Source organism: Rhagoletis pomonella, unplaced genomic scaffold (assembly GCF_013731165.1).
Source record: "Rhagoletis pomonella isolate Grant_MI unplaced genomic scaffold, Rhpom_1.0 Rhpom_scaffold_00002, whole genome shotgun sequence".
Classification (NCBI taxonomy): domain Eukaryota; kingdom Metazoa; phylum Arthropoda; class Insecta; order Diptera; family Tephritidae; genus Rhagoletis; species Rhagoletis pomonella.
In genome coordinates this window covers 87,217,610-87,230,052 of record NW_023458556.1, presented here as the reverse complement: position 1 = coordinate 87,230,052, position 12,443 = coordinate 87,217,610, and the positions used below count along the sequence as shown (strand labels likewise).

Genomic DNA, 12,443 nt, shown 5'->3' with positions numbered 1-12,443 from the left:
TAGAATATAGTATAAACATAAATAAATTTAAAAAAAAAGTTAAAAATATGGGTAATTTCATTCATAAATTGAACTTTTAACTCAATAGAAACAGAGCATAGCTAGATATTTCACTCTTCTTTATACCATACATACGTTTTGAGGTATACGTTGAAATTGCGCAACCTGGGTATTTTTATTTGATCGCTTATAACTTACGTAGTTTTGCATCGATTTTCTTCGGTGATAGCTTATTTTTTTGTAATATAACAGAGCTTAGGGAGAAAAAAAAAATCTGCAAAAAAATAAAAGGTTTTCGAGATCCTTCCCCGCAAAGTACAATTTTTTTTATATTTTTACAAAAAAAATTTAAAAAATCGGTAATGATTGTTCTTTATCTTTGAATCTACAGGGCCTAGCAAAAAGTGTTGTATGCGCAGCTTATAGAAAATTTTATTACCTTTTTGGAATTGCTTAATTCGTTCTTGAGATATATATGATTAAGTGGACCCAGTTTTTTTTTTTTGCAAAAACGGTAAATTGCAAATATCTCAAAAACGGTACCATAAAATTAAAAATAACCTTGATTTTCGGAATCAGGGGGTGATTTTACATACGAATTTCATAACGGCGTCTCTGGTAAATTTTTGCCGTCGACCAGTGTAATTTTACCGAGTTTGGTACAAATTGTTCGAACTGTGGCCATAAGTGGGCGGCGCCACTCGCATTTTGCAAAATTTTATCATGAACGTATTTTTTGGTAAAGAATTATTGCAAACATAAATTTTGAATAAATTAGCTTTGGTATTTACTGATTTATCGAAAACTTCGTATTTCTCTAAATTACCGTTATGTGGGATGTGACCAAGCTGTATTAAACAAGGTGTGATTGGCAACTCAGTGCGGCTCTCTTTTAAGGTACTATAATGTCAAAAAGTATAAACAAACGAATTAACCCTTAGTGATGCATGTATCTTATCAGCACTGATGCCCTAGGCTTTTATTTCGATTATAGTTTTGTTTTACTTACATTACTTACATCACATATATTTTGTCAATAAAATAAAACAAATTGTTTATATAATCGTTTTAGCAATTTTCTTGTTTTCAATTGCCCAAGTTTTATGCTTTTGTGCGTTTATTTTTATATTTCAATTTTTTATCCTAAACATTATTTGACACTTATAAAAGTATGATTTTCCATTTTTTACCAATTTTATACGTGAGCTTAACTCTATCAATTTTGAAATTAATTTTTTTTCATACGAAATAGTTTTCCATTAAAGACCTTGCTTCGAGCGGTTTTAATTTAAGCTCTTCCATACTTGCTTGCATGGTTTAATTATTCCGGTAAGCCGAAATATTTCTGTTCGCAACGTGCATTCTAAAAAGTCGTCTGTTTGAGTTTGGGCATCAACAAAAATGTATCCTGATCGCGTACTAAAACCTCACTTGTATCAGTTATTTCGTATGGCATTGGGACTGCGCATGGGTATAAACGAGCTTGTTGGAAAGTGTTTGATTTGGACATCACTTTCCTTGAAGTGGTTTTCACAAACGCGAGATGAATCACGTAGTACAACAGCACAGCTTTCTTCCCATCGCTGCCGTCTTAATTCGCAACTAGGTGGTTTAAAACATCGCACTATTTTCGTGTCCTGACTTTTATCGCATACAGCGCACCGTTCAAACATTTTGCTCCGTTTCATCTTGGTTTCCTTACATTAAATATTTAAGCAAAGTCGAACGTATTTACTTATTACCAAACTTAAATGTACTTACTTGCTCTTCTCGGCGGTTTATCTCTTAACAATTTTACGTTTATTAAGAATATTTGTTGCTTGAAAATTTTGTGTGTATTTTTTTTTGTTTTTTAAATTCAAATTTGAAAAAAACACATTTTAAAATGGGTTAACAATTAATTTCAATTTGACGTTATAGCCTGTTTCTTATGAGAGCAATGTCAAAATCAATCACACTTTGTTGAATACATTTTGGATGTGACCTATCCTTACCTATAGTCCCATTTTAAAATGTTTCAGCCGTTTGGTATGTTTTACCAAGAGCAACATTTGTGCCAAGTTTGGGAGAAATTGGTGGAGCGGTTACCAAGTTATACACATGTATTCATAAGTGGGCGTGGCTAAGCCCATTTTCAAAGAATTTATAATACTCTTATTTTTCGTTTAAAAATCTTTGTAAATATCAATTTTGAATGAACGAGTTTCAGTAATTACTAAAATATCGCAGTTTGCGTATTTCTGAAAACTACCGTTATATGAGAGTTAGGCCTGGTTATTGTCCGATTTTGCCCATTTTCAATACCGTCCGTCCTACGCTGAAAAGTAGTAAACATACCATGTTCCGTTAAGATATCGAGTCGTGTGCGCAAAAAAGACGTATGAGCCAAAAAGTAAATTGTTCAGGAGACGGTTTTTTTTGAATATCTTTGCATCCAGCTTATATATTGTCATGAAATTTGGTAAGTAACTTTATTTAGTTCTCTTGTATATAATGCAATAAATAGAATTTTAATATTCGTAGCATAAGGGTAGGTTTTGGCTCATACGTCTTTTTTGCCTGCACAAAATCAAGCTACTGTCTGATGATTTGGCTGTTACATCAAAATTTTTTTTCACATATGTTTATTTTTTTTTATTTTATACTTCAGATTATTTATTTTTACTCACATATATATCTAAAATTAAGTTAAATTCATGTAAAATTAAGTCTTTTAAGTTAAATTCATTGGTTTTCATAAAAAAAAAAATTTAAAAAGTGTAAAATTAAGTAAAATTATGTTTAAAACAAGGGAATTAAATCTATCAATATCAGTCTTCCTCTTGATCTGTCTCAGGAAGGCGATCCTTGACGTTCTCATCGTGTTGCATATTTAAATACTCGTTGTGAAAATGTCGAGGTATTGTGTTATTTTCGCAAAGTTTTTTTAAATCTTTGTACTTCGTCGATGAAATTTCCAATTTATTCTTATACAGAGGAAGTGGTCCACTTGTTATTATATGAGTGTTGCGTCTTGACCGTGCGATGGAGTCCATATTAAAATTTTTAATTTCGGAATGATCACCGTATCAATGGTTAAGCTTAATAATAGGATTATTTTTCTCAAATGTTGCTGAGCGCAAGGTTGGAAACGATAATTTTTTTGAATTGGGGAACAGTGCCTGTGAGTATGTTTTCCAGTCTTTGAAGTCCCAATGATTCATGATAATACATTCATAATTAACCGGATTTGTTCTAGCGTTAGATATCATAGTGTACCATTCATTTGGAGCCCAAACGGTCCTATCTCGGACAAATGATTCGATAGTACTATGAATGGAATCAACGGGCATCATAGTATGTCCAGGTAATAAATATGTTACTCGTATATTGTTGATAAAATTTGAGTTTTCAAGGAAATATAATATCATAGCTAGCAAAGCTCTATTGCGATTTTGTCCCGCACAACTATCACAGTACAGGCTAATTGAAGAGTACGTGCTTCTTTCATCTACAAGTTGGAGATAGCGAAATATAATGGTCGAAATTTCATTACAACCCCTTTTGCCATCAGCTTCTCCCCACGAAAAGCAGTAACCATTCCGGGTGCCATTCTCATATATGCTTTCGTTGTAATATGCATATTTTCGTGAATAAAATAAGGTTACACTTTTCCCGTGAGGTGTATTCAAAACTTTTTGCAGGTCGAAGCTTGCACAAAGGAATGTCGGACTTGACGTATGAGTACTTTTTTTCTGTTCCTCTAAAAAAATTTCTTTAGACTTATTTTTGTCTCTTATGTGATTTTGATATGATTCGGTTTGCTTCAAGCTATGTTGGGCTTCATTATTCAAGTTATTATAGTTTACGCAAGTTACGCATTTGTCTTTTTTAGGCAAATGAAAACCAATATGGAAACGATTTTTAAAAATGCTTCGAAAAACATATAAGGACACTTTAGCCTCTTCTATATAGTTATATACTTTGAAGATGTTTAGTATAGCATTTATATACTCCTTTTATGTTGCGAAATTCTTGTGGAAGGTACAGCTTGTTGCTTTTATTGCGACAATAATGCGAAGGAACTGCTGGCAACTGCTCAATAAAAGAGGTAACAATTGCGTCGTCAGCGTCACAAGTTTTGTTATAAGGCTTGAATTGTTTTACTTTAGCAGTGCAGGTTTTCAAACAACTTTTGTTATTTCTTACCCATATTAACATTTTTTGTGATATATGAAGAGTACTCAGCAGAAATTTTTGGCATACATTGTGCCTAATATTATTGAAATCAATTGCATAACTATAGCTGACTCGCTTTTTATCACTGCCTCCCCTGCGCCTGTTTACATTTTTGCTCATCATGCAAGAAAGCAACCAGTCTTTTTGCCTTATTTTGTTACCTATGCCCCAAAAATGTTCATTTATTGCTAAACGATCTGACTCGGCAAAATTTTCACTACACTTATAGGGACATTTTTTATTTGCACATGGATTTGTAAGAACACTTCTATTACACTTTTTAATATTCTGCAGTCTTTTAGGTAATGGTCTACGCTTTCTGTAACCTCTTTTTCCAACGCATGTCTCTTCTTCAACATCATTCGGAGTGACTACAGATACGAATTCCTCAGAATATTCTGTATCGCTTTCACTGTAGGGAACGATAGCTTTTTTATTTGTAGCCTAAAAAGAATTATTTGTTTCATCTGAAATATTCATTAAAAGGGTAGAAATATTAAAAGATTAAGTACCTCAGATCGCCAAGACGCCATATTTAAAAAAACAACGCAATAAAATTCAAAGCAAATTAGTATTTAACCACTTATTCACATTAATTTAAAAAAAAAAGACGTATAAGCCACTGCTTGCTCACTAAAAATGTAAACAAACAAAAATGGCACTTACGGCAAAATTGCTTTTGCTCTAAATTCGTAACGGTGCTTTTTATGGCGCTGAAACTTTGAGGGATGGTGCGTGTGATGATAAATTATCCATTTTTATAAAAAAACCGAAATCGAAAATCATGGCTCATACGTCTTTTTTGCGCATACGACTCGATATCTCAATTTTTACTCGAGTTATCGTATGCACAGACGGACGGACGGACAGGTAGTCACCGCTTAATCGATTCTATTTATACCCGAGCGCACTTGTGCACAAGGGTATTATAACTTTGTTCACATAACGGTTGTTTGTAGCAGCATATACAAATGTATACATAAATGCTCAGGATGAAAAAAAGAACTCGATTAAGCGGTCTGTCAACAACAACAAAATTTTCAAAAATGGGCGTGGCACCGGTACATATAACTATATCGGTTTATCTGATTATGCCTAACTGAACGTTCTATCCAAGATGTTTGAAATAGGGGCAAAACACCCCCTGCTTACCATGTAGCGGTAGTTTTCGGAAAGGTGAAAAAGCTATCAGGCATGTTTTGCAAATAGTACGATTTCAAATCGGTGACATTTACAAAGTATATTTCGGAGGATTTATAACAAAGAGGGAAAAATTTGGCACTAAATCGGTGGATATAACGTAAATGATGTGTTTCAAACAGTTGCCATTTGCAACATTTAATACTTTGATTCCAAATATGCAACAATACTTTGCAAATCGCACCGATTTGAAATCGTATGATTTGCAGAACATGCGTGTATATTTAGTATTTGCGCCTGGTATTTAATGTTCGGTTCCTCCCGAACTTAGACTTTTTTACTTGTTTTTATCCTGATCATTTATGTACACATTTGTCTATTTATATCTATCTCGACTCGTTTTGGCTATTACAAACAACAGTTATGTGAACAAAGTTATATTACCCTTGTGCAAAAGTGTGCTCGGTTATAAAAAGAAAAAATTAATAAATAATAATAATAAGTTTTTAACAGAAAACATGTTTCACAAATAAAGCGAAAAATTGCACGTATTTCAAAATTTTCGTGTTTTAACACTTTTTTCTAAGGAACCCTTTTTCTAAACCCATATTACAGGGGGTTTTAACACAAAACACTATTTCCAACTGAAATTCTCCACCTCCATGATTTTGACAAATATGTAAGTGTATCAAACTTAATTAACATATTGTTTTCCCTCAATTTCAGGAATGGTTCATTAATTGTAAAGGAGCCTTTATGTCCAAAATCCAATTCTTACTTGCTGTCGGGAGAATATGTAACTGAAAATTTTTAGCAACCCTTTAGAAAGGTTCTATTGCATTATATAATTTTATCTTTCAAAGTTGACGATTAATAAGTAAATTGATAACTGTTATGTTGTACTTGCATTCATGTCACAATGAAACTAAGTGTGAGTGCGTATCGCGCACACGCATCAGCACACAAAAAAATTCTTTCGAGCGGTTACCATTCGCAACTCAATTACGGCAGCACAGGTGCGGCAGTCTCTTCTTCTGCTGTCTTGCAGATGGTAAAGATGAAAGGTTCCATTTTTATTTCTTTACGCAGTTATTCATGCAACCCGCCTTTTTATACATTATATCCGCAGGCGGATCCCAACGAAGCCACGATGTCATTCGCCAAAGATCATCGAGCGGCCGATGGAAATAGTGATATGGATATAGTAAGTCCCTCCGGTACGAGTAGTTCCGGTCAGGAGCGCACGGGTGCTATAAGTAAATCTCAGCTACGAAGTGCTGACGACGATAACAGTACTATCATTTACTCCAATATCAAAAGCCCTGAACAAAGGTAAGTAAATAATTAAATGTTGTTATTTAGTTAACGAATTGCACAAGTTTGCAAGTATTACCATACAACTTGGAAAACTATGCTTAGTCGAATTGACGGTAAAATTTTCATACAGATTTCGGTTCTAAAAGCATTATTTCAGAGATTTCACCATTCAAATGAAGTATAAACTATGTACATAGCTTATTACCTTAAAGTTAAGAATAAGCGAATGTTATTTTAAAATGCATCAAATTTGAAATTATTTTTATGCCACTTTGCTCTCACGGCCTCAGTTATAATTTATTTCTGTAATATTTTTTTCCAACAGAAAATGTGAGAGATATTATCAAAGAAGCAAACAAACACAGAACAGAATAAATAATATCATTTCGGACCCTAATAAATAATATGTATCAAAAAAATAATATAAAAACCTCCAAATTAAATATAAGGGCTCAAATCACTTGTAATTCATAGTGCTGAATATTTATCTTGAAATATAGTTATTTTATTATATATACATTTGGGTCATAAATTCGCGACGAACGTGGCTCCGTCTAGTTAGCAACCCATCCAAACATTTCGGAAAAAACTACATACATATATGCCATCGATTGATCAGGATTGGTCACTAATTTTCATCGTTCTGTCATTAACCGTTCTAGTCAATTTTCAAGGACAGCTGCCCTCCTACATCTACATAACGAAGGAGAAATATTTAAAAATCAGTAAATAAAAAAATAAGGCGCGTGTAGCACCGTACATGTGATAGAAGTGAAAGTTTCTTAAAAAAGGTGTGAGTACCAGGTATGAATTAGGCGTTTGAGTTACATATACTGCGTTTATGCGTAGGCTAATTCACAAATTCCTTTCATGAATTTGGGCTAAAATTGGCTGCATAAACACCATTTCATGAAACGAAAGTTAACCATGAATTCGGCATCATTTTTTGAAATCGTGAAGTGCAAGTCTAGCAACGCCACGTTTCAGAAACAGCTGTTTACTAGGGTTATGATGTTTTTAGATTAAAAAGCATGAGTGGCATAAACAGTATTTACAACACTGGAAAAGTTACGTGGAATTATTGAAATATATAGGCTGCATTTCTTTATTCATTCTGAACGTTTGGAATAAGCTTTTTTGTTTATTTATTCTTTAGAACGTTCCTGATGATTTGTTGACGTATATTTCAAACGCATTCTGTTTATTCCGGCTGTGAAATGGGATTATCCGGAATGTATAAAGGAACGCAGCCATAATAAATTCAAATAAATATTTTAAAACCAATTTAAATATAATATGATTCATTTCCTGGTACCAACAGGTTTTTAAAACTCAAAAGGAGGCCAAAAAAGCCACAACCCCACTGCTTAGTTTCTCGCTAGTGCGTTGCCACTTTTTCAAAGCTCCTTATTTCATAAATTCGCGGACTATGCATAAACGGGACCAATTTTGAATTCATGAAATGAAGAATTCATGAACTCTGTCGCATAGACGTAGTAATACATAGGTTTGGTTAAACATTAAACATTAATTTCATTTCATTTTGCTGATATATAATTTGTTTATTAATTTTCCGGGAACACCACCTTATATGAATTCGCCCTGCTAGCATCCTTAGGACCGGGTTTATAATAGAAGTAACTGAACGGAGTGAACTATCTCTTAATTTAGTTTTTAATGCAATTTGTTTCGATTGTATCTGCTTCCAAGACGAATTCATACATTCGTATCACGAATTCATATATTCATGTGCTAGCAAGAGTAATAAAACATAAAATTACCTTATAAATTATATACACAATTATCACGTTTATGTGTAGTCCAATTCACGAAATCATTTCATGAATTTGAGTGCAAACTCAGTGCATAAACTCCATTTCGCGTATAATTGAAATCATGAAATGGTGTCCATGGACTAAGTTTCTAATCAAACGCATGAAATGATTTCATTAATTGGCCTACGCATAATGGTAGTAAATGAATTACAACAAACACATAATATAGACATAATGCAAGCCTTAAACGTTGCGACCGTTGGTTCAGATCGATCCGCAATCAAGTTGGACGTTTTGCCCACAAACGTTGCAATCTGGAGCAAAACATCACCAAGTTGAACCAACGGTCGCTACGTTTATGGCTCTATTTAAAAAACCCCGGGGCACCGGGGAGAAAATTTCAACTGATCCTGTAACCCTACCTTATATGCCTTACTATCATCCTCACATACATATGTTCGTCAGAGTGTATCAACGCATACAAGGTGATAGCGGGAGCACAAAAACTGCTCTAACAAATTATATGCACAATGATAAGCATGAACAAATGTACAACAAACACATCATTTTTGACAATCAGTACAATTCGCATTGATATAAAGGAGCAGAGTTGCTAGCTCTAATTAGATATGTTTTCGTTTGTACTACCACAGAATAAACAGTATACAGAAGACGCACCACGTACAAATTTATTTATCTTCGGCGGACGTAATATTACAACCCGGACCTGTAGCTCGTTTCTGTAACTCTTCTCTACCGATTATTTCTCTACTGGTAGAGAATATATGTCATTCTCTACCAGCGTTGCCGCGCCCGAAACATAAAATTTAACAAAATCCTTCCAAAAGTTTAACAAACCCTGTTAAAATTATGCAACTTATTTAACGGGTCTTAATAAAACGAAAAATGCTTTGAGTTACTGTTTGTTTCTTCCTGAGCTGCTAAATTGGTTATAGAAATAAAAAGTAAGAAAGTAAGTAAGTAAAGGCTATCTAAGACTGAGTTTTGTCGTCAAAAGTAAGGATTTTATAGTCTAACGCTAGGAGCACATTGCATCCGATAGGCCGACCGATTTCGGCCGAACAATTTGACCGTCCGAACTGATGCACACACTTAACCAGATTATTTGCCGACCGTATTTGTACACACAAATCTAGTTTTCATTACAATTTTGTAAGCAGTGAAATCATTTGATACATTTAAATTGACATTCTCTAAACATGTGATTTTATATGTAATTTTTTTGTTTTTGCACCCAATAAGTTAATTTTTCGCAGTCCATTTTGGTATTTTTCACCTGACATCGGACGAAAAAAGGAAACATGTTTGAATTTATCGTCACCGACGGACGTCAACGGCCGATGTCGGTTCGGTTATCGGTTTATGTTTGAGAGCGCTCGTATATTCACAAGGGGCCTGAGCACACTAGCCTGCTCAGTCGGACTGAGCAGTCCACCACTCGAACGCACACTGGACTGGGCAGTCGGCCGAAAACAGGTTTCAGTTTTGTATACATGAACTACGCATGATTGTGTTAGTGCATGTGGCACATGCAAACAAAACGAAATAGAAAACATGTTGTCTATGTGTGCGTGTCAGTCCACCGTCAATCCGCTATTTTCGCGGATTGAAATGAGCGAGGTTAACTCGAACTCTCTTCCCCCTCTTATCCACACAAAACCGGTTTTAGGCGGACTGGGCAGTCCAGTGTGCGGAGGCCCATTCATATCGCCCGCATATAGCCGATATCGGCCGAGCACAATTCGGCCGATGCCGGCTGCAGTGTGCGCGTAGCATTACAGTTGCTTAATTTGAAAACTATTACACATTCTTTCAGTCTTTCAACACATAATTCTATAATTGTTAACTGCCCTTTCGCTAGTTTTTGGAATGCATGCAAGGTATATTTAACAAGATGGTGTTGGGGCGACAGCTGAGTTTTTCGCCGTGGAGAGCATTACGTCAAAAAGATGTGTTTGTTTTAACTTATACCAATGACAGTATGGATATCTGCGTATAATTTGTTAGTGTAATTTTTTACTTATATACGGCTAACACCACCTTGTTAAATACACCTTGAATGCATGCGAAAAACGAGTTTGGTATCATACTATCCATAATTTGCGTGTTTATCTATCACGCAAATGAAGGAACCTATGTCGCCTCCGAACGGCAAATGGTTTTTATAAAAAGCAATTTCATGGCAGAAGTACACACGGAGGTTTGAAACTGCGACGACTGCAGATCTGGATGACAGTCTTCCTAAAATAAATTTTAAAAATTTATTGAAATAGTAACTCTTCTGACTATGAATTTTTGAGGAAAATTATCCTTTTTTGACTATTTTAATAAACAAATTTAGCAAAACGAAGAAAAGTTTTACATTTTCCAAGACAGGAAAAAATTAATAAATTTTTCTTAAATTTAAGCAAAACGGCAACGCTGTTCACTACTACTCATCAGCAGTAGAGAATAGGGCGGCGAATTCATATCTCAATTCGCCTTGGTAGAGAATTGTTACCGAAACGAGCTACAGAGCAGAGAAGTTAACAATAATAATATTAATATTTTAATAGCATCAGTTTTAAAACGCAAAAAAGAATATTAAAAAATTTAATCTAATCAAAATCAAAACTTGACTCAAAATTTCGCAGTTGTCGCCATACGCAGCACAAATTATTGTACAATAACATAACCATGAGCAAAATATCAAAATAATTTTGAATTTAGCGCAATAACTGTGCAATTTAGTACAAAGAACCCCTTACACCACGCAGACGACCGACGCAAGCCCGATATTGCGCAATATGTTTGTGTGCGAAGAAATTCCGGGTTGTGTTTCCCTTATAAGAGTTACCAATTCAAACTTATAAATATCTATATTATAGTAGGTTATAAATTTACGGTTGCCTATTGTGAACTCGTTTAACTATTGTAAATAGCCTAACCATGGTGAACGTTTGTGGCGCTTGCATGTACATACAAACGAACGGTTGTTAATAAAATTCAATTGGCATCGACACGCAGAAGCAATCGGTTTAATCTATTTCGCGAAGAAGATATACTACAGCCTCAGGTGTGGTACCGAACGCGTTAATTAATTAAAACCTTCCGTTAAAATTCTTCCGGCCTAATTAAATCAGTTCTTCCGAAACGAAGTCTAATTTAATAAATTCTTCTGATTCGAAGTCACATGAAATGGACAGTGCCACAAAAAATAAAATAGCAGCCGCTCTTAATGAAACCGGAGTCCCCGTGCGCAAGTCGGCTACCGAAGAAGAAGTTAGAGTACTGACATTGTAGGAGCTGTTCCACTCCATCCAAATTGCCGAAGCGGTATGGAGTTTCTAAGTGGTGAAGCTGGCGCCCCCGCAAAAGGTGCAGCTACTGAAAAGCAAAACGTGCGAAGCGACCATAACGGCGCTACGGAAGGTGACCCGCAAAGCAGCAATAACGGTAGTAAGCAAGATATACCGCTTAGTGAACATAATGGGACCACTGAAAAAATCGCGCAAAATGAGGTTAAGGATACCGAAGCAGCTGGAATAACTGATGAAGACGAACAAGCCACCGACATGTTGGGAAAATGTCTACAGATACTTCGCCTGAAAAAAGATTTAAACGAGTTAACGCTTGCCCACACGCAGGCACAAACATACACTTATTCGCTGAACGACATAGAGGTTTTGGTGCCGAAATACAGCGGCGACGACGACCGCGACGTGCGCAAGTGGATATCAGATTTCGACTATGCAACGGACACGTATGGCTGCAACGACCGACGTAAACTTCTGGCACGTCAGCTCCTCACCAGCAGTGCTAGAATGCTCGCAGAAATTTCCGGAGCACAAATGTGGAGCGAGCTTAAGGTATGCTTGACCCGAGAATTCGTGAAAATCCCCAGTTATAGGGACACTGTAAAAAAGCTGGAAGCTCGACGCTGGAATAAAGGAAAGGAAAGCCTGCAGCACTTCGTACTAGCCATGCAAAAAA

At 35.3% G+C, this 12,443-nt stretch overlaps 1 protein-coding gene across 1 annotated transcript in view; it reads left to right on the top strand.

Moving 5' to 3' along the window:
* Positions 1-6,084: 6,084 nt before the first annotated feature.
* The window catches only part of LOC118755730, an 80,099-nt gene continuing 73,740 nt past the window's right edge, over positions 6,085-12,443 (top strand). The window contains exons 1-3 of the mRNA XM_036490558.1: positions 6,085-6,154; positions 6,222-6,409; positions 6,488-6,690. Coding sequence (XP_036346451.1) covers positions 6,278-6,409; positions 6,488-6,690 — 335 coding nt within the window. The 5' untranslated portion in view covers positions 6,085-6,154; positions 6,222-6,277. The remainder of the gene's footprint in view (positions 6,155-6,221; positions 6,410-6,487; positions 6,691-12,443) is intronic.